General features: G+C 40.3%; 1 protein-coding gene and 2 long non-coding RNA genes across 9 annotated transcripts; 2 read left to right on the top strand and 1 right to left on the bottom strand.

The window, feature by feature from the left end:
* The first annotated feature begins 69 nt into the window (after positions 1-69).
* On the top strand, positions 70-5,166 carry luc7l3 (LUC7-like 3 pre-mRNA splicing factor). Its single transcript, XM_086055543.1, has 11 exons — positions 70-294; positions 678-744; positions 851-890; positions 1,099-1,243; positions 1,334-1,411; positions 1,497-1,601; positions 1,812-1,973; positions 2,126-2,499; positions 2,658-2,950; positions 3,043-3,266; positions 4,548-5,166. The coding sequence occupies exons 1-10, from the start codon at positions 196-198 to the stop codon at positions 3,231-3,233; spliced, it is 1,554 nt and encodes a 517-aa protein (XP_085911669.1). The 5' UTR covers positions 70-195; the 3' UTR covers positions 3,234-3,266; positions 4,548-5,166.
* Positions 5,167-7,243: 2,077 nt separating this feature from the next.
* On the top strand, positions 7,244-16,888 carry LOC147134571 (uncharacterized). 6 transcript variants are annotated; one of them, XR_015090211.1, is made up of 7 exons: positions 7,247-7,332; positions 9,751-9,776; positions 11,354-11,441; positions 12,673-12,946; positions 13,104-13,181; positions 13,284-13,503; positions 13,618-16,888. It is a non-coding gene; the product is annotated as an uncharacterized LOC147134571 (long non-coding RNA). The 6 variants fall into 6 exon arrangements; XR_015090212.1 differs by having other exon boundaries at positions 7,279-7,332; positions 9,477-9,776; XR_015090213.1 differs by lacking the exon at positions 7,247-7,332 and adding an exon at positions 8,860-9,476.
* Positions 12,819-15,485, bottom strand: LOC147134572 (uncharacterized). 2 transcript variants are annotated; one of them, XR_015090209.1, is made up of 10 exons: positions 15,349-15,485; positions 15,013-15,042; positions 14,751-14,930; positions 14,507-14,601; positions 14,266-14,435; positions 13,556-13,945; positions 13,281-13,452; positions 13,070-13,201; positions 12,927-12,979; positions 12,819-12,833 (listed from the first exon to the last, which is right to left on the bottom strand). It is a non-coding gene; the product is annotated as an uncharacterized LOC147134572 (long non-coding RNA). The 2 variants fall into 2 exon arrangements; XR_015090208.1 differs by lacking the exon at positions 14,507-14,601.
* Positions 16,889-23,218: the final 6,330 nt, after the last annotated feature.

Raw genomic sequence — 23,218 nt, forward strand, 5'->3', positions numbered from 1 at the left:
TGCACTTTTTCATGGAACTCCATCGTTGTAGTTGCATTTCCGGGTCAAAAGTCGAATTCACTTCGCAGTTAGTGAGGGGTGACGTCACCGCGGATGCCATTTTGATTCAATGTACTTTGGGCGCTTTGGGATGGTGTGAACTGAAGCTCCCCGATTTATTGTTGCGTTTAACACCATACTTTCAAGTTTGGCAAAATGCTTTCCGCCGCCCAGTTGCTCGATGAGTTAATGGGCCGAGACAGGAATTTGGCTCCCGACGAGAAGAGATGTAACGTCAAATGGGACGATGAGAGCGTAAGATAGCATTCTTGCTAATTTTAGCCTCGTGGGTTTGCTCGCTAACGAAACTGTTTGTAACATCTGTTGTGTTAGGGGAGAACACTTGCGTTGTTGATGCGTTTGACTCGTTTTTTGAACAATTATTCATCCAACTATCGAATAAATTAGCCGTAAAACATAGTTGACAGGCCGTTACATAAATGGTAAGCCACACACGTTGAACCATTGTTAGCCTGCTAATTCTAATGGTGGACCTCACAATGAGCCATGCATTGCGATCTGATTTGAACCCATAACCACAAGAGATTTTTCAATCACATCTATCTGACGTGTCGGCATCAGTAACTTGGAGGAAAGTGTGTCGACCTTGAAATTAAATATCTCATTTCTGGGTCTAGGTTTGTCGATATTATCTGTGCGGCTTCTGTCCAGCGGAATTATTTACAAACACACGCTCTGATTTGGGTAAGTCAAACACTAGTTGATGTACTGTATACATTCGCAACATTCGTACAGTGATATAAGAAAACTGAACTGTCACTGATTAACAATTTTCATTTTCTTTTCGAAGGTCCTTGTGAGAAAATCCATGATGAAAATCTTCGGAAAGTGTAAGCAATGCATCGATATACTCACATGTTTGTGTGTCTTGGTAAAGTAATTGAACTTAATTATTAGATTGTGTGGCTGTTGATATACTTTTACTGATACCGTGGATATTTAGAGCAATAGCCACTAGCACATTTTAACCTTTTAAGTTCAATTTGTGTTTTGAAATTGTGTACATGTGTGCTATTATTGTATTTTCTATTTGTTCAGGTACGAAAAGAGCTCACGTTACATGAAGGAGGGATACGAGCGGGATTTTCTTCGTTATCTGCAGTCACTCCTGGCCGAAGTGGAACGGCGAATTCGTCGAGGGCATGCTCGACTTGCACTTTCCCAAGCTCAGCAGAATGCAGGGGTTTGTGCTGAATACTAAAAATTTGCAAATTATAGAGAGAGCTTGTGTTATTCGCTGCTAAAAGTACAGTGTTTTTTTTTCCTTCTTCAGCAAGCTCCTGCTCCAGCAGGAAAGAATGAGGAGAAGGCTCAGGTGCTGACAGAGAAGATTGAAGATTTAGTTGTCCAGGTTTGTTGAAAATAATGCACAATAACTTTCCTTTTTCTTTTTCAACTTACATGGCTGATTTAACGCCGTACTTTGTTTTCTATAGATTGAGGAGCTGGGCTCCGAGGGCCGTGTGGAGGAGGCTCAAGGGATGATGAAGCTGGTTGAGCAGCTCAAGGAGGAGAGGGAACTGCTAAGCGCCAACCCTTCGGTGTGTCACCTTACTCAGCATACTTCTGTTGTCTCTTAAGTGTTTTCATTCTGTCATAGGGAAATTATTTGTAATTCACCTTTAAATTATCTTTTGTTTAAAAAAAAAAAAGAAGCAGTTAAGGTTCTTCCCTCACAATCATGGAGCTACATGGATTTTATTAGTCAAGCACGAGACGATATCATCCCCTGCTGATGTCTTTCCATTCAGACAATTGAGAGCTTTGCGGCCCAGGAGAAACAGATGGAAGTGTGCGAGGTGTGTGGAGCCTTCCTGATAGTGGGCGACGCTCAATCTAGGGTGGATGACCACTTGATGGGAAAGCAGCATATGGGCTATGCCAAGATCAAATCCACTGTAGAGGAACTCAAGGTAGTAGCACCACAATTGTGCAGATTTTGGGGGTTGGTGTGAAGTAGCAATTACATCAGTTTTAAATACCCTAACCCTCCTGCATGTTTTTAAAATTTACTGCTGATCACTTTTTTTGTTTTTAACTTTGGTGCTTGCTCGACTTCCAACAGGAGAAAATACGACGTCGCTCAGAGGACCCGCAAGGGGAAAACCCGGTCGTTAAGAAAGACAGAGAAGAGCGTGAAAAGGAGGAACGTGAGAAGAAGCGTAAAGAGGAGGAGGAAAAGGAGAAGGAGCGAGAGAAAGAAAAGGAGAAGGAGAGGGAACGTGAGAAGGAGCGCGACAGGGAGAGAGACAGAGAACGAGAGCGGGACCGGGACCGAGACAGGGACAGGGACCGGGACCGGGACCGACGGGCACGGCGAAGCCATTCTAACAGCCGCCACTCCAGTCGAGCATCAGACAGGAGAAGGAGTCGGTCCCGGGATCGTCGGAGGTCCAGGAGCAGAGACAAAGAGAGGGACCGTGACCGCAGGCGCAGCAGGTAACCCCAGTTGTTATTCTATAATGTCAAGAATTATGCAACCAAAACGAAAATCTTCAACATGAAATCTTAACTGTCACTGTCATTTTTAGATCATAGACTGAAGACTCGTTTGCTTTTTAATACTTGTGTATCGCTAACCTTTGCTTGTTCTGCAGGAGCCGGGAGAGAGATCGAGAGAGAGAGAGAGAAAGAGAAAGAGAGAGGGATAGGGACAGGAGACGCAGCCGTGACCGCTCAGACCGGAAGCGACGCTCCCGCAGCCGTGACAGGAGGAGGTCTCGAAGCTCAGAGCGCAGATCTCACCGCCACCGCAGCCGCAGCAGGGACCGAGACAGGGACAGGGAGAAGGACAAGGAGAGAGAGAGGGACAGAGACAAGGACAGGGATAGAGATAGAGACGGGGATAGAGACAGGGATAGAGACAAAGAGCGCTCATCCAAAGAAATAGGTGATGACCCATCTCCGTTTTGTTTTTCAAGATGGAAAATTCATCATTGCGCCAACCACCTTGTAATCCCCCCCCCCCCCCCTTCCCCCCAGAACGTAAGACGTCGGAGGAGAAGAGCAGCAGCGCCAAGAAAGACAGGAACTCTGACGGCGAAGCAGCTGCCGTCAAGGCTTCAACAGAAGCGGAGCCGATGGAGACAGAGGCTGCTGCCTCGGCCTCCCCCGCTCTCCTTAACGGCCAGCAAGAGCTCCTCCTTTCTGAAGGTGACACTCAGTCCAATTAAAACTGATCTGATAGGACCTCAGATCAGACTCAGGTAAGTGTGTCCTCCTCCTGGCCCACTGATTCCCCAAACCCCTCACACACTTCCACCCCTCCCATGCTACCTCCTTCCCCTCCTGCTCCCACCTTCTTTGCATTCACTTAAATGCTGATTATGTTTGTCTGATGTACCATATCCTGTTTTTGAATAGTGCATCATAAATATGCACTGAAGATGAAGAACTAGGCCTGATGAATGAGAAGAAAGTAGAAAGCATTCACACAAAGCCAAGAGGGAAAGGCCAGTGTAGCCCTGAGCAAACATGCCCAGAGGTACCCCTCGTTTTGTATCGCTTTTAATCCTTCAAGATGTTTTGGTCCTTGTCGACAAAAGTAGCAGGAAAAAAAAAACATTACGATATAATCCAATTAACTTTGCTTTCTGCAATTTTTTTCCCCATTTGGTAGTATTTATTTGATAACGTGTGAAGTTATCTTCAACCTATTCATTTCAACAAACGGTTAAACCACAATAGTGTGTTTCTGTCCCCAAAGCCGGGACGGTTTTTATCCTCGTATGTAAACACACAAATACTTGACTAGCAAATGCCATGCATTTCCTTAATGTGCCTGATAATGCCTTGCAGTGTGTGTGTTTTTTGCGGGGTGGTGGGTTGGGGTAGTCATAGGAGCGGGGGGTCGGGGAGGGACAACGTACCTAACTAACTGGAGGGTAGGGTTTATGGCATAATTTGCAGCTGACTTCCACACCTCACAGCGTTGGTGTTGTGAGCGAGACCACATGTGAAAAGGGCAAATTAAAAATCAAGGATACTCTCTGACTGTCAAAGTGTGCAGGTACTCACCCCAGGTACTCCTTTCTATACCCACATCCTTTTGTCAATGCTGTTGCCTGTACTCTCCACAACATCAACTTGAAAGCTTGATTGTGGCTCTGTATGTTGTTTAGGAGAGAGCGCCTGCTTGATTAACCTCTGCCATAGGGTTTAAATGTAGTCCTCTTTGAATCGTTTGTTTGTCACATCTGTTCACTTTCATAACTACAGAGGAAATATCACATAGCTTTGACACTTGTAAAATGATGTAATTTCAAAGTGGTGTCAAACTAGACAGATTGTCAGCATTTTCAGCCAAACGATGACAAGGCATGTCAGAGGAACTGTATCTTATCTGTGATGTTCTTTCTGAGATGCTCTGTTTTTGCTGATCCAGTAGCAGCCTGTTTTTTGTTTTTGTTTGTTTGTATTTTTTCTAGAAAAGTTGTTGCTGGGCTCCTTTACTAACATTCAATTTTATGAACATGTTTGTCCAACAGGGGAATCTGAGACATCCAATGGAGGAAGAACAGGAGGAGGTCACCCCAACCTCACCTTGACCCTGGCACTTCGCTGCTTATAAACAAGGTGATCCACATATGCGTAGTGGCTTATATAAATCAAGAACATACATGTGGAATAGGGAGGAAAATATTACTACATTGTTTTTTATGTCTCTGTTGATCTCATAGTTGGATGAGTTATTGTGGTTAATATATGTATTTTGAGGGGTCTAGACATCAGTCAGACATCACTTGAAATACTAAAAGTAGTAGGCAGAGTTCACCCCCCCTTTTTTTTGGAGAAACTCCCTTTTTCCTCTGCATTTAGTAATAACTCTTTAAAAGAAACAATACTTGTAGTTTATTTTGGTGTGTCAGGTCCTACTTCACTTTCTGATATTTTTTAATTTTTAAATAATGTAAAATGTTAGTCCAATGATAGGGCATGGCTCTCTTTTCCTTTCACATAGAGCTCCTAATGATTTGCTCGTCTTGCTGTAAAATATACTGGATTCCTTTGGATCCAGTCATTTTGATTGAAGGCTGAAGATGTGTTTAGGTTTGGTCAGCTTCAAATATTCATGTGTTCTTGAGAAATAAAAGGTAAAAACTTGAATTGTTGTCTTCTTTCTTTAGCCGCATACATGACTAAAATGTTTATAGGGCCTCTTTAAATACTGAGTTCCGACTTTAGTTAGATATTTTCATGAGGATTAACTTTGAGTAATTTAACTCATTCAATCCCAAAGATTTATTTGTTTTGTCACAGTCCAGCTGTTCAAATCCCAGGAATTAATTAAAAAATTTTTTTTCAAAGGTAAGGGTAAAAGAGGGTCTGAAAATACTGAAACTACAATAACTATTTATTTAGCTCTTTACAGTGGTTACAAAAAGTTTACGCACACTTAAAATACCACCTTTTTGTGAAATAACACACCTGCTTCCATCTAAATTGACTAATGGAACAATGCAAACATTCAAATAAATGAACCAGCTTTACCGGAAGAAGATTTTGTAGGGTTAGGTAAGTAAGGTCTTGGGTCAGTGTCTCTTTTGGTCATTGGATATTATGTTTGGAAGCAGATATGAAAAATGGAAAAACGACTCGTTATGATTTTCATTTTAAAATACTAACACCAATATTGAAATATAGCTTAATTTTCTATTTTGTTGTATGGAACGAGTAAGGAAAAGTCTAAAACGGTTTTATGTTCCATTTTTAATTCTAAAACAAAAATAAAATACAGCACGTGACAAATCGAAATACGGCTCGTATATCTGTTTTAGATTCTTGGAAGTTGTCACCGAAAGCATTTCTCCTAGTGACCACGAGATGGCGACAGCGTAGCGCCTGAAGACGATGTCGTGAACTATTGTAACCTGGAAAAAATTGTTGGTACCCCCCCTTAAAGGGAGAATAATAATAATATAAGAAAAGTAATAAAAACAAATACAACTTTAATGAAAACTAACTAATGAAAATCAGAAATAGCTTTTGAATTATGTTTGAACAGCTTTATTTTAAAAACGACAATCATAAACTCATGAAACAGGCCAGGACAAAAATGGTGGTGCTTTGAGAAAATATTGAAAATAATTTGACCATATGGACATGTTCAACCAATGTGTCGTCGATTTAGCATCACATATATCTTTCAATTTGTAAGAAGTCGGTTGGCCAACATTTTCGGGCATACATATACTCCATTACAACCATGGGGAAAGACCAAGATTCTCGCCTGGTTGATGAAGGATCCAACAGTGATAACGTACACGTATGCTCCACCACCCAAATAAAGAAATAAACACTTTGCTTTCATGGAGGGCTAAGGAAATCATGCATTCATATTTGGCTGTAAATCAATTTTTTAAAAATAAAAATGCCAAGCACTCATATGTGCCAAAAAGCGTGGTGTCAACAATGTTTTACTTTTTTGTTGTTAACCATTCTGCAATACATTATCTTGAGACTTGTGCTTCACTGTTAAACTTCATGGCCGCCGTGCACTTTAAATGCATATTCCTTCTTAAGGGAATGGTGAAGTAAGATCAGTCGAGATCAGGAGATTTTTTTGTTTAATGTTCATACATATGAATAAACTTAAATCTTAGGTGTCTCACTTTGCTCTAAGAAGCAATGCTATGCTGTGGATGGAGAATGTGAGATGGACCACCTTCTCACATCAGAATTGTTTGTTTCATTTAAAATAATATAAAAACAGCTCCCAGCAATAAATCCACTAACCTCAATGGAAATCCAAACATTACATGAGATTTTTTTTTAATTTGTGGACACATTAATATATACAGTACAATACACAAAATGCTAATGTGTGATCATAAAATAGTCACATATAAGGAGTGCACAAAATACTAATTTGTGAATTAGATTCACATAAACAACTTTGACATCTGGGCTAGCAAATGCAGCACATCTTCGCTGGAGACTCCTTACTTACTGTTGTATACACGATACGGTGTTGTAGTTTTAAGTGTCGTTGCACGATTTGTCAAACACGCTTTTCTTTCCATTTGAATTGAGCCTTCTCATACCATACAGTCGTAAACAATCTTTGACCTACGGTAGATAGGTAACATCAGAGGATAACATTGCTTGCCAAATGCCTTTGCGATCTCCTGTCCAATCGGTGGCGATATGCTCCAAGGAGATGTAAACCTCCAAAAACAAGACGAAGAAGAAGAAGAACAAGAACAACAACAACAACTGTACACATCCGGATTCCGATTCAAAGACCAAGACTGGCAGCTGTGTTACTTTTCAGTGAGTAATTTAAACATTTTTAAACTGTCTATTTGCCATTTATATACAAATGTATGTATGCACACTATTTAGGAGCATAATTACGACACTGAGGCCTTGTCGTTTATTTATTGTTACTCGCTACGTCACTAGAAGCTCGCTAGCTATCATAAAACAATAGCAACAAAGCTAGCACGCCGACAAGTAGTACTCAGCGGTCAACCAAAAGTCAATCAAGCAAAGCGTTTGACTTGAATGTTGTTTTGTATGCTTTCCACCCTAAACGGAAGAGTGATGGCTTCACATATGGGGAGAGATATGTCTCAAAATTATTATTCACACACAAATGCATTCGTGATGGGGCGGGGGGTAATGGTTAATTTATCATGACTTATCGTGTAAATAGGCAATTCTGCGTGTTAAATCTCGAATGTGCATTTGTGGATCAGCAGGCACGCCGTTTCAAGAAGTTCTCACGCGCACACACAAGTCTCAGATATTTACATGTGTAAAAAGGCCATCCCTACTCATTCCACTATAGGCAGTGTTGCTGTTTTCCATTTAACGGGAATAAGCTATATCCCGTTTTTTTGTTTGAAACTTAAAACAGGTTTTGATTTTTTTTTGTACTACCCGTTTTGTTAAAAAAAACAACAACTAATGAACAAATGATACAAAGATTGTTGGAGACAGAGACACTACCCTCTAGCGGACTGAAGTGGATGGCCTGAAAAACACATGTGAATGTTGACAACTGCGGTGTGTGGGATAGAAGACACCGGAGTGGATTTTTACTCCCACGGGAAAAAAATCTCAGTCCAGGATCGCAGTATGAAAAAAAAAAAAAAAATCCTGTCCCATCCCGTCCCGCTGTGAAAGCGACTTCTCCCGTACCGCTCCCAATTTTAGAGGTCAGATACATTAAATAAGTAATAAATAAAGTTACATTTTCCTCATTTAACAGTTTGTCATCCCTCCCCCCTCAAAGGCTCTCTATTTTCTCAACTTTTTCTCCCTACTGCAGGGCTTTTGCACTTTTTTAGTTGTTCGCACCAGCACAGAATCTGGTTGCACCCTTGTTGGTGTGGTACAGCATGACCGTATTTGCTGAAGAATAGTCGTCTCAATTGGCATACTGTAGTTTCGTATGTAAAGGTTAACAGTGACTCAAGATATATTTGCAAAATATTTTGCTGTAATAAGAACTTTTGTTTTGCAACAAGCAGCGGCTGACGAAGCAGGTAAATTATTTCATATGACCTGAAAAAAAAAAAGACAAAAAGGAAACAATAGCTAAATTTGATAACATAGAAAATGCATGTTTAGCATTTTTAACACCTTAGAACAATTGAACATGAAAACATTTAACTTTTTATTTTTATTTTTTATAAACAGTACTGTTATTTTTATTTATATCCAGGACTTGACTAAAGTCTTCCGGCACCAAAAGTTTTTTATTCTAGCCCAAGGGGACTGGGTAGTATAACATATCATAGACTAATGTTTGACATTAAGCATGATATAGGCCTATGCCATTGTTTGGATTTTTATAGATATTAACATTTTAATGCATTGATGCATTTATTTCTGTTCGGGTGTGAAGTGCTCGACTGTATTCGAACGCAACTCGTGTTTCGGCGAGCGTTGTCAATGTTTAATATGACATTCCTGTTATGATCCGTTTGGACCAGCGATCGCTGCTAGTGAAGTTCGACGGCCGTGAACGTGGCAAAGTACACACCCAAACTCGGATATTCAGAGAGGACCGATTTACCATGCACGACGCGCGTCACATGGGCTTATTCAGCCTTGTGCACGCAGTTTGACAGACGGACACAGTTGGAGCGCCTTTGCTGCTTGCGCGATTGTAATGTCAGCCTCCAGTGTGGGATATCTTGGAAACGGCATGACGTTCATGTCAAAAAGAAATACGGTTGTCCGCCGAGCCACAAACACACATTCGACAATTCACACGCAGAGTCATGATAAATGCACACACAACATTTAAAAAAACACATGTGAAAATCACCAATATATTTGTGGATCTGAAAAACACCTGAACATCGCGGATGCATTTGTGACTAATTTTGAGGCAAATCTCTCCCCATGTTCACCTGCTGCTGGTCGTCTACCTGCACATCGCACCATCAACATATTCTTCAAAGGTACTGCATGTTGCTTGTTCGTTCCATTTTCTTCTATGTGGCATTATGCCTCTGATGGCTCGAGAGGGTCAAAACATTAGGGACACCGGCACAGTCTAATGACACATGTTATTATATTATAAATATACTTTGTTTAAATCGTGTCTGTTAGACCTATTTGAAAAAAATATTGAAGTACATTAAAATATACTGTATATTTTTAAGTAATTTTTTACACTCATTTTACAATACTTTAATGTTTAAAATTAATACATGTGATTTCTCTGTATTAAAGGAATCTTCAATTCAAAGAGTTCTCAGGTGCGTAAAGGACTGTTTTTACTTTCCTTGGCAACCTGGGGCTTTGTGACTACAGCGTGGGCTGCTCAGTGTTGCTAACTTAGTATCTTTTTTGCAAAAATGTTGTGACTTTTCTAACTCCTATTTGTTAAAAAAAATGTTTTTTTTAATTTTTTATTCCGACATGTAAATAAATGTAAAAACTCAAAATAAATAAAAACACCTTTAAATTATTATGACACGACGTATCTAAATTGATCCTGAACAAAATAATATATTATTAGAGTTAGTGCTGTCAAGCGATGAATCCGAACAAAATCTTGGAATTTCGATTCAGAGGCTGTTCAAATCTCTTTCTTTGGTCCTTGAATATGATTCTTTGAGTATGTGGGGATGGAGCCTTTTCTGTTGCCGGTCCTTCCTTTGGAATGACCTTCCATTAAATGTCAGGCAAGCCCCCTCTCTGTCCATTTGTAAAACTCGTTGGAAGACACATTTCTAGTCTTTGACTTTTGATCCGATGTGAGACTGACACTTTTTGGCTGTTTTCCAGTGTCTACTGTATATAGTCATTTGTGTTTTAATTTATTGCGTTCACTTGTTATATTATTGCTATTGTAATGTAAAGTGCTTTGTCAGAGCTGTTATGAAATGCGCTATATAAATAAAGTCGTATGGTATAGAATACAACCGTTGACCGATACGCCAAAGACATACAAGTAATATGGCATTTGCATTTGGCTTTGCAAAGTGCACAAATTGTTTTGGATTTCTCCAATGAGTAACTTTTTAAAGTAAAACTACATAGAAGTTCATCTTTGTCTGTCTTTGCGCCAGTGACTCCTCTAAAAATTGGCTGCAAGGTTAGCTGTCACAGGAATTAAATAAAACTGTGTTCTTTTTTTTTTTTTTCAAAACGAAATTTAAATTAATCTCCAGAATTAACTCTTTAATTTTGACAACACTAATTAGAGTCCAAAATTGTATTAATGGACAATTTAATCTGCTATTCCCCCAATTAATAATTTCACATTCTAATACAAAGGATTATTTGGGCCACAGGGGAAAAGAACAAACAAAAATGTGTAATCTTACATCATAAACTTGAAAAGTTTTATAGTTTTGATAAAAGTTGTGTATTTTGGAAATGTAAAGTAATACTTAGCAGATAATGTCGGGTTGTAAAGTGACAAGAGTAAAGTGGCATTTTTACAAGGGGAGGAAAAGGAATATCAAGGGGAGCAGATTGCTGCCTGTTGGAGTTGTTTTACTTTTTGTGTATGTTTGAACAATATTAAACTACGTACTCTATCTTAGCACATGGGTGGAGTATTTTCAGTTGGAGGACTTTGAGGCCCTGCTTGAGCAGTTGATTGAAAGGAGCATGAGTTGCTCATTGGATATCAGGTGTGGAGGGAAAGCCACCGGCTGATTGCTCACACAGATGCATGACGTATGTGGGCACATTTGCAAATGTTACAAGTGAAACTATACCACCCTATTTTACTCATAATACGACTTGAATCTTAAAATAGATCATTTAAAACTTTTATGTACAGAAGAGTGTTACTTACTGCTTTTATTTTCTGCTTGACCAGATGGATGGAGGAGGCTTCGTGCTCAAAGGTGCAGCCGACAGACTTGTGGGACATGCGGAAGGGCAGGCCAAGCTGCATTTGGACCCATGTGAGTATTGAGCAGTGTCGTGTGCTATATCTCACCACAAGGTGGACTCAACTTCAACTTCTGCTTCATTCACTGCACGACACCATCGTCAGACACTTCTGGACATGTTTTTGAATGACAATGATGTGGGCCAAGTTAAGTTAGTTAAAAAATGTCATATTTAAAAAAAGAAAAGAAAAAAAAAGAAAAAGTATATCTATTTTTGACTAACTTGATTCACGTCAGTGTCATTTAAAAACATGTCCAGCAGTGTGTGATGGTGTTGTGCTGTACACTTAGTTTTTGTCCCAGTATGCTCACGTCCCCCTTTGGTGCCATAGTGTGTACGCATCATTTGATGTAAGTGACAGCACACATGAGCTTGTCAAGCAGGCAACACTTAACAGCTTCCATTGTCAATGTCTGTGTGTGCAACTTGAGTTAGCTCACATAAACATTGACTGGTGAAATGCTTTTAAATTGTCATGTTAGCTTCTCTGTCCAATAAATTGTTCAACTTGAATAGGAGCCTTTGTGTTTTATTGGTAAATCTGCCCTCATTTGAAGCCTTAATGCATGTCGGTTGCTGCAGTGGAAAACTATTTCAAAGGCTGCTTGAAGTCTTGATGTGAGAGTTGCACGTCAGTCACGACTACTTTGGACACAAGTGTCACATTACTACTCCTGTAGTGACTGAAGTGCAAATTTGAGCTGAAAACTCAAAAGTGCCTTCAAAAAAGCTATCTGCTGCTAAGACCGCCCCTAACTCCGCCCAGATTTTCAATCCACCAATCACAGGGCGGCTTGAATTTGCATAGCCAATCAAAATGCAGCTATTTGCATAGCCACGCCCACTTTCGACAATCCGACCAATCAGATCGCTTCAAATTTGCATAACCACGCCCACTTCAGAGCCCACCAATCGCTGCACTTCTAATTTGCATAGTCCTGCCCACCCTTTGACCAATCACAGCATTTCATCCGCATTGCTCCAGACCCACCAGCGAATCAGAAAGCTTTATTCGAGCCTTGCCACACCCACTTTCCAATATTCCTGGGCTCCAAAAAAAAAAAAAAATTGGGGGAAATTTTTTACAAAAAAAAAAAAAAACGTAGAAAAATTTTGAAAAAATATTTTTGATATTTTTTGGGGGGTTGGTTTTGTTACTGTGCTTTAAGGTTTTGTGATTTGTGTAAGAATGAAGTTGAGAGTTTAAGTGTCATTTGTAATCAAGCTTTATTTCTTTTGCAGAGTAGACAATCGCAAACAAACAAGTTACAAGTTGGATGACAGTCTGCTTGTTCCAAAGTGCTGAAGTGGTCGGCCAGCCAGAAGACGAAGTTGCAAGTTGGATGACAGTCTGCTCGTTGCGAAGTGGTCGGCCAGCGAGAAGAACTTGAACAAGTGTGGACCTAAGACAAAAAAAACAAAAAAAAAAAACGCATCTGTGAGTCAAAAGTTAAGTCAACATCTGGTGCAGAAGATGTTTGGGGCTTGAAACCTACCAGCGATCAAGACATCACAGGTGCGTTATGATGGATGGTGATCTTGTTCCTTGCTGCAGAGAAAGGGGAAGAAAAACCAAAAGTATTTGGGTCAGAAATGTTGTCATTAGGATTGTGCAGTGAAAATAATTTTAAGGGCATACCATCAAAGTGTAAATGTCTCCCATTTCTTCTCAGGCTGCCTCCAAGTTTGGCTTCAGCACCTCGTGGATGAGCAAGCAACAAGAGAGGCAAAAGTGTTGCTGCTTGTCGCTGGTACTCCATCGTTCGCCACACTGGACACAAGAACAAATCATTAAACTTTGTCGAGACAACTGAAACATGCTAGCTGAAATGAAATGTTCCTTTTCTTACCAGCAGAGGACTCATCCTCAGACACTGATTCATGTTGCAGCTCGTAGCACTCCAGTGGCGCCATCTGCAGGACAAGGAACACGTGAGAAGAAAAAATTACTAACCTGAAATGCAGTCATCTGGAACACCATGGAGACAAGTTGGATGAAATGTAAAGACAGTCTCCTTGTCGCTGCATGGTGAAGTCATCAGTTGGCCAGCGTGTGGACAAAGATAAAGACATGTGAGTCAAAAGCTTATGGCATCAGCAACATACCATGAATGTATAGTTTCACCTTTAATAACATGGCGAATCATTTTTAGTTGACTAAAATATTTTTTTTTTTTTTCACTGTAGACTGGAACCTTCCACTGCAGCAGCTGGTCGATCTCCTGAAACTCTGGACTGGCGCAGAGACTTCTCCCGGATGGACAAACAACGGACCAGACAAGCTGCTATTTTTTAGTAAGTTTATTTGCAAGTCTTAATATTGACAAATGGGCAGCTTTGAGGACCTTCCACATTTAGAAACATTTCTTTGCCCAGCAGGTGGAAGAGTCCCTGACGGCACTCTTACTGGAAGCTGCAGTGAATGCCAAGTCCAAGAAAAAGCAAGCGAGTGCTCTTTCAACATGCAGAGTTTTGTTGCCCGTTGAACCGGCCAGAAAGTTGATCATTGCGCCACCTAGAACAATAAACAGTCAAGTACTTTGATTCATTAAGTTTGTCTTTTGCAACAGGTCCCAACCTTGATGAAGGGAAGCTCGACTTCACAAGTTGATCCATGATGATCAGGGTCTTCAAATCATGTTCCTTGTGGGTCGCTGTCCTGCCCGCTCTAACCCATCTGCTATACACCCGATTCAAATGATTAGCCAGCGTTTTAGGAGCCTGATCATTTCAATCAGGTGTGTCGCAGCAGGGAGACAAAACCGGCCCTCAAGGAACAGGATTAGAGACCGCTGACTGCAACTTTGGCAAAACTGCAGAGGAAAAAATGCTCACTTGATACACTGCCATCTTGTTCCACAGCTCTCAATGAAGCTCTGGCATGACTGCAAAAAGAGGGGAGGAGAAACAAGAAGCAGAAGTGCGGATGGGACACTGCTGGAAAGTCACATCGGGTCTCCTGACCCTCCTTCAGCTTCATCCAGAATCTTGGCTGGTGCTTCTTCCTGGAGCGATATTGCAGCAAACATTAAAGTTGACAATGATCGAAGTGTTGCCATTGAGTGTATGGACCCACCTGACTCAAGTGTCAAATCCAGGTCCAGAAAGTAAAACCCTGTAGCCGCAGGTGCTTCCACTCAACCGGCAGGTAAACGAGCTCCCCAGAAGCACCTGTGGCACAAGTCAAATTGTGGCTTCGTTTTTACTTACTGGACCTGGATTTGACACACCTTTGTTGAGTGATAAGCTCACAAGAGGCCCCTTGGTCAGCACATGCTGAAATAGTCAAACATTTGTACATGAATGAAAGAGTGTTTTACCAGTGAGGAGAGCAGAGCTGGACGCCTCTTCAACAGCACAGTGGCCTGACAGACAAGGGAACGTAAGCAGCATGGCTTAGCAACCTGACATTTGGTAGACATGCAAAAGTCTCATCACGCCATTTCCCAAAAAGACAGGAAGTCAGCCATTTTAAGGGTCATTATGTTTAAGAACTCAGCCTGTAGACAGAAATGAGACAACACGGATGCATGAATATATATACTTGATTTATTCAGTTTAATTGTGAAGTTGTCTACTTACCTTCGGCAAAACGGCACTTTCGTCCAGATGCTGGAAAAGGTTTGAGCAAATGCTTCGTTAGTCATTGTCACAAAAAGTAGCTGCATTACTGTTGAACATCAAGTTAACTATACGAATACATATTTTAATTATTGCATTCATCAGTTTATTAGTATGTACGTTGCAAAAACGCGTTTTGTTGCAATTTAAAGTTGTACGATGCGTTAATTACCAACGCAAGAGCAAACACTTAAGCTTACCATGTTAGCAAGGCGCAAGCACGCCAAAAGTGCTAGCTTAGCTCAAAATGAGCTAAAGCAGTTAGTTTTAAGAGACTATTAAAGATTGAGCACTCACCTTGTCAAAGTTACCAATAATCTTGTGGAGACGTGTGCGGAGCAGCCGGTGAACAAGGACGACCGGAGGCTGCCAGCAGCTGAGAAAGAATGATTTGTCTCTTTTTCCCCGATTTAAATAGGTTTCCGGTAATGACGTCACTTCCCGAGAAAAAAATTAAAAAAAAAAACGTTCATTTAACTCAGAAATTCAAGTAGTCGACGCTAGTAAAGAAGTTGTGTTACGTTGAAAACGCGAGCGAAATAATAGATGATCATAAACGCATGCCGGGGCTCGAACCCGAGTTGCTTGCTTATGAAGTAGTGATGTATTCCACTTGACTGTTACCCAGTCGCAAATGTTGTCTCTCTTAGTAGTATATATTAGATATGAGGACGCAATGTAAAGGAGAATGCATGAATTAATGCATAAATACAAACAACCGATCCGTCGTTGGAAGATCTGACATGGTCGAATGGTTAGTGTCGTGCCTTGGCATCTAAGAGACCCGGTTTCGGTTCTTGCTTTGGTCTCCATTCAATTTGTAAATGGAACAAAGAGTGAGGATCGAACCCGGGTTTCCGGAACACCAAGCCACGTTTTATACCACTCGGCCGTATTATTGGAGAAAATTCAAAATTTTTTTGTGTATTTATTGGATTATGGTCAACAGTTGGGACTTGGCTGCAGTCTTCCAAACATCCATCTATGCGGCCATTACCCGAGCCGCTCATCCTCAGTTACATGAAAAAAAAAAAGAAATGTAATTGGGGAGATGATTGGCGTCCCTCATGAAGTGGTCACTTACACCGCTAACATTCCACGTGGACTGTGTGATGACACTCAAACCGAACAAATAACCCCCCTCAACCCACCAGTGTTTACTACCACTAACTTCATGATGTCATCCATCGGGAGAGAGTTTGCAAAGTCAACGTGGTTTGAAATAGAAGACGAACATGACAACGAGGCAGTGTAGTTTGTTACTTTGCTTTATTGGTGATCGTAAATGAAGTGCTTGACTAAAACACACAAGTGTCTTCTTGTCTGCTTCAGTCACAAACAGTTCGTGTTTTAGTTTCAAGATGCTTTGTCGATACAGCAGTTTGCTGGGAGGTTGAGCAGCGTCTCGTCTCTTTAGTTGGAGTGGGTGGGTCGCTACTGGTCCGACAGGTCTGTAGCCTTCACCTGCAACACACAACGAAACATGGTGAAATCAATTTTAATAAATGGGAAGACATTCCGACTGTTGCCATGGTTACAAGGCATCGCAGTCGTTAGTATTATGAAGATACCTTCACATTTAAACGCTAATGCGCTGTCCTTTCCCGTGTCCTCGTTAATAGTTATCATAGAAAAACATAATTATACAACACCCTAGACTGCTCCCTGTGTGCTGTTTAAAAGTGTATTTACTGTAAAATCGGTGATAATTATGTCTTTCTTTTACTGTATAATAGCATTTAGCTAGTGGACGTTCGTTGTTTAACCACTTGTTTTACACGCCAGTGTTGCATGGAACAATAGCTTGGAGTGACAAATAAACAACTTGAAGTATGAATGTGTGCCTCTTATTTGTAGAAGTGGTTGAGAAGTGCCCTGCCCTGGGATAATCTTGAATGTAGTAGATCGACGAGACCACGTTAAGGTAATTTGCCTGAATTCAGATGACTACTACTGTTTGACTATTGTACACAAACTTGTGTATTGTACATACACATTTGACAAGATCGATATCAGACTTCGATTACTGGTCAGTAATCCATTCTTCCTGTTGACGTTTCTAATCTCCAATCACACGCAATTTCCCGCACACTCGCCTGCCTGTCTAAAGTCTAAGTGTATTTCTCCATCGCCAGAAATTGTTAAAAGTCACTTAAAACTTGCAGTCGCGTAAACTATCAAAATGTTTACACTCACTAGCTGCATTCGCAAAGAGGAAGCACGCGTCCGCCGCATGGGATTGTGGGATACACTGCTAATTTTGCCACCGTGGTCGGAGCACACGATTGTGAACAAAAACAATACATAATCCAATTTCACGCTTGTATTTTTATGCAAAATGGGTCACATTTTATTTTTCAAACCATCTAAAATGATTGTTGTTTTCAGATTTTAGTTTCAAAATTGGAAATATAATTCATAGAACATCCCTAAATTCTAGTATTTGTTTAATTAAATTTCTTTAATGTAATCTTAATAGAGTATTTTCTTCTTTGCGCTTATTGGTTGGTCCGAACAAACCTCTTCCGTTCAGCAATGTTCTTGTGATACCTAGTGTGAACCACACTCACAGCATCTGGTTCAAAGGGCCGCTCCAGAAAATATTTGTTGAAGCCATTGTCTTGTTTACTTAGGCTTATTGAGAATATCAAACATGAAAAGAAAAAAAAAAAAAAAAAAGGAAAAGCAGAGGTGTGTCCCTGTAATTAGTTTATTTTTGGAGCAATCATGAAACTGAATTGGAATCTTGTAAATCACTTGCAATGTTTAATGAGATTTAAAAATAAATAATTTAAAAAATGACTAATAATCAGGTGTAAATAGGAGAAACTAGAATTCTAACTCTTTGCTGGGTTAGCATTAGAGTGATAAAATTATATATAGGTAGGTGTATTGTATGTGTAAGATAATGATTTGACTTTATGCATATGTGTGAGAATGTAAGACAGTTTTTGGGTTGACTTCCCCTTGAAGGTGAGGTTGGAACAACATAAAAGAAAGCAACAGGCTCAAGAAGTACGTCTTTATTATTCTAAATACAATAGACTTGAACATTCAACAAAATGCAACCCCTCTAGACTTGACAGGTAACAGGAATCAAAAGATAGATCCGGGGCCAACTGAAGTGTCATGCAAAAAGGTCAAAATTGATTCCATCCGATAATATATGTAACCTGCACACAGAAACATGTCGGCTGCTCAGCGGGGGGTAGCCATCATAATTTGGCTCATTTTTGCAAAGTACCATCATTTTTGCCCAGGCCTGTTTCATGAGTTTATGATGATCATTTTTAAAATAAAGCTGTTCAACCATAATTCAAAAGCTATTTCTGATTTTCATTAGTTAGCCTATCCCAGCTGTCTTTGGGCAGTAGGCGGGGGACACCCTGAACTGGTTGCCAGCCAATTGCAGGGTACACAGAGACAAACATCCGCACTCACAATCACACCTAGGGGCAATTTAGAGAGTCCAATCAACTTACCGTGCATGTTTTTGGAATGTGGGAGGAAACCGGAGTTCCCGGAGGAAACCCACGCAGGCACGGGGAGAACATGCAAACTCCACACAGGGTGGCCGGAGCCGGGATCGAACCCACGACCTCTGAACTGTGAGGCGGACGTGCTAACCAGTCGACCACCGTGCCGCACTTCCAGAAATCTAAAACCAATATATGAGCCGTATTTCGATTTATGTCTCGTGATATACAGTATTCTATTTTTTTAGAATTAAAAATTGAACATCAAACTGTTTAAAATTAAGAATTTTCTTACTCGTTCCAGACACCAAACTAGAAAATCAAGCTGTATTTCAATTTTGATATTAAAACAAAATCAAATAATGCGTCGTTTTTCAATTTTTAATATCTTTCAAACGTAACATCCAATGACCGAAAGAGACACAGACCCTAAAAATGCAAGAATTCGTGTTTTTCTTTTTTGTATTTTTTTTCCCAGCACCCACACAAGGTGTTCTTAGTGAAAACCACAATATACTTTTTTTTGGACCTTGGAACAGGTATACATTAACCGTGTAATAAGGTGTTTTCTAGTTTCTCAGAGCTGGCTGCAAACAAATGAATAAAAAATGATTAGTATTCTTCTGTTAACATTTAAGGATAGTAGACTACATAGTGTAAGGAGTCATCATTTAGCAGCAGGGGGCAGTATATGCTCAAATGAACATCAACAATGTCGGGCAGATTGTACCTTCCAATGCAAACTCACTCACGACATTATAGCTGCACACGAAAAACATTCAATATACAATCCATACAAGTCAAGTGGTCTGTTGCCTAAGGGAAAGGGCTACAACGGGCACATTTCTAAATTGTCAGAATGGATAATGGTCTCTCTACTTTCACTCAAACTCAGTGGAAGGCCAGGAGGCAAAGCATCATGCAAATGCTCCATAGGCAATTCATCAGTTCTTGCTGTCACCGTGCTGATTAATGATGGAGACTCCCAGTACACACTCACAGCTTTTGTCAGCTTGTCAGTCATATTTTGATGAAGGAATTAAATTTCCCCTAAAGGCGCAGTGCTCCTACTTCTATTACTTTCCCGCACAGCTGCAGCACTAATATCCTATTGGCTTAACATTTAATTACTGTAGAGAAGATGCTGGGATGCCGAGCAGCCTTTCAGGCATGGCGCTGAGACTGTAAATGCTCTTTAACAATGACGTTGTATCTTCCATTTGTGATAAATGATAAACGCATTTCTTTTTAAACACAAAAATCGATGCTCAGTAATATAATCAAATCTAGCCCCTGATGAATGATCTTATATCCTCATTTGTCATCCATCTGGGCCACTTCTGCCCAGTGTGGCTGTATTTATTTTAAATGGAATATACGGTATGCATTTTTGGGTTGACTGCACATACAAAGAGAACTGTTTTGGCTGCCTTATTCAGATACGTAAGGGCAACTACAGGGTGTCCCAAAAGTCACTGCACCCTTCATTGTTTCTGTTTTGTTTCACATATCTTTCAAACAGACTTGAGGCCATCTGCATTTGACAACTACCGGTAGGCCTTTGTAGTTTTTGTAACGTACCAACCTCAGATTGTACAGGGTTAGGCAAAATGATCTGACACATTTGTAGGTAAAATAAAAGGCAAATAAAGTAACAAAAAAGTGTTTTTATTTTCAAAAAGTACATATAATGCCATACTGCTTCATCATATTTTAAAAATTAAATCAGTCAAATGGGATCCATTATTGTCCGCGTATAGCATAGCATAGCATAGCATAGCATAGCATAGCATAGCACAACACAACACAACACACACAACATGATCGTGTTTTGAGCTGGTACGGGATCATGTCTACCAAGATTGAAGTACAAACGGAACGCGCGTTGTGTTGCAGTGCCAGACTTGTTTGTTTTGATAAACGTTTCCACAATGAAAGCGCGATGCTCACCAGTCCAATTCATTGCAGCAACTGAAAAAGAAACGAAAAAACAATGGCATTATAAAGAAACAAAACAAAATGGCACTATATGGAAAAATTGCATTTTTTTGTAATTTTCGAAAATAAAAACACTTTTTTGTTTCTTTACATTATTTAACCGACGAATGTGTCAGATCATTTTGCCTTTCCCTATGACAATCTTCCACTTGAACGCCGCTCCGGTCACAATTGTTCAGTCTTGCTTACAAAAAGCTGTCAAATGCTGATGGCCTTCCGTCTGTCTGAATGATACATGAAACCAAATAGAAAAAAGGAATTGTATGGTGATTTTTGGGACACCCTGTATTGAAAACTCCTCTCAGTGAATTGCAGTCCAACTATACCACTGCAATGTATCAATCTATTCATCCATTTGCTACTCATCCCACAAATCAAATGCTGACTAATCAGAGCAGTGTTACCTCATGAGCTAGCTTAGTAACAGAGCTCACACCACCAAATTCTACTACGAGCCACACCTTCTGCCCCAGATATTTACAATAGAATCATGTTGGGTCAAGCCGGTACCATACGCTGTGAGAGCAACATTGGCCCTATCACTACACTCAGTCTCACGCCTTCAGCAGATGGTTCCACCACAGGAATGGGCGACGAAATGATGCCTTCCGTTCAGACTTTCTGCGTTGTTTCATGTATGAGTTCTGTCTCTCAATCTCGTGCATTTTTTGCAGTTCTGGCCCAAACATAGCCACCAGGCGCCAGGAATCCTGGGTAGAGCAGCAGGAGGCCTTTCAGTCCTCCCACCTGACCGTCAAAGCACGTTTGAAGGTCATAGTAAGGACATGCTCGTTGCCCATGACCCCCCTCCGAGTGCTCAAGAAGGAAGAGTTGGACAGAGGATGATAAGAGGATTAAATATAAACAAAGGGATGGAATTTGGCTAGGGGGGTACTAAGAACAGTACTTGCAGACAATAGGTGGACGCCATAGTGTTCGTATCAGAATTAAATTGGGGAGCATTAAATACGTTACTCAAAAAACCCACCCAATGAAATACTGCGGGATGTGCTTTTTATCTTACTTTCAATGACTCCTCCCACAGCCGATGTACTACACCACATAGCCAACAAATACTGCCAGACACATTGTAAATCTTCACAACTTCAATACAGTTTTAGTAAGGTGCAGCAACATAGTAGTGCTATGATTATTTTTATGGCAGAAAATTGGTTGCTAGGCAGACTTCATTACAGATTTGGGATGCGCCCAGTTCCGGCTGCGCATTCTCAAGTCAAGTCAACTCAATTTGACGTGCAGACGTGCTAACCAATTTCTAAATTGCTACCCTTTTTTCATAACATTCAATATGTCAGTTTTCTGTAAATAACTAAAAAAAAACAGAACAGCGTCAGTGAGTAGTTTTACATTATTTTTGTTTTACAATTTGAACCATTATTTTTGTTTTACAATTTGAACCATAAACAACTTAATTCACTTGACATTATACTTGACTGTAAACATTGTGTTGGATTTACGTGGTTACTCTGCATTTTTTTTTTAGTTATTTATCCATATTTGTAGAATATCTCAAATTAGTTTTTTTTTTTAATATGATGATGATAACAAAATAATCTCTTTATGCTCAACAAGGCCGACGGTTTAGCTCTGTGGTGGAGTCCCGCATCATTAGATCTCTATTGATCACAGACAGTTGTACCTGAAGGCTCCTCATTAGATGTTGGGTCTTATATTTAATCTTTGTCTGTCACAAGGGATTCTCATTCTCTCGGCTTCATTGTTATTGACCCGTACATTGTCTACCGATTGCCATCGGATCAATACATTCACCCTTTTTTCTTTTTTAATCTGTACATATCCAATGTTAAAGTCCATCATGTCTTATTGATTACAAACTTTATTGTTATGGGAGACTTTAATTACATGTCAGTGTGTTTTGATTTAATGAGAAGAATAATACAGTGTGAGCTTCTTTTTAATTGCATGCCTTGAACTACAGTTTGATGGAATATGAGTCATTTTTTATTTGATTCATTTTACGCACAAAACGGCACCCTCCAGCATTCTCCATCTGCTTTCCTCTCCAAGAAAGTGCTGATAATGCGGTCTCGTGTTACATCTCGCCTACCTCTTCCCTTTCATGGCACGGGCTTCCACCCTATGAATTATGTATCTGATTAATTAGGCTCGTCATGATAGCGCATGGTCAATTGGTAATTCCTTTCCGTTCTAGTTCAAACAAAAACGAGACCGCTTTCGTCCCTCCCCCCTCGCTGCCATTATTGTCGGCTGTGTAAGGGATGAGAGGGATGGTATTTGTTGCACCCCCCCCCCCCCCCCCAGGGATGTTGCCGGGCATTGCACATGGGAACACAATGAAATAACAAGATAACAAGATAAAAGCCTCGTGTCGGGCTTCAAAGTGGAACGATGGTTGCTAGAACAGAACAAGCAAGCATTCATTGGCAGCAGCCAGAACCAAGCACGCATTCATGAGATGATGTGTGTATATTGATGCACTCATGAATATGATGCTGTCGATATACAGTACAAGCATCTAATTTGCAAGTGAAACGCAACTCATCTTCCAGATGAACCTCAGGTCATTAGCTGGTCAAGATCCTCAAGAGTATAGATTAATATTTGATGAGGATGAGCCATGGGTTAATAGTCGGTTGCGGGATTCAGCTCCACCTGCCCATATCAACTTTTAATATCAAGTTCTCACTGTG

This window comes from Filicampus tigris, chromosome 16 (assembly GCF_054856515.1).
Source record: "Filicampus tigris isolate MCC_2025a chromosome 16, RoL_Ftig_1.0, whole genome shotgun sequence".
Lineage (NCBI taxonomy): Eukaryota > Metazoa > Chordata > Actinopteri > Syngnathiformes > Syngnathidae > Filicampus > Filicampus tigris.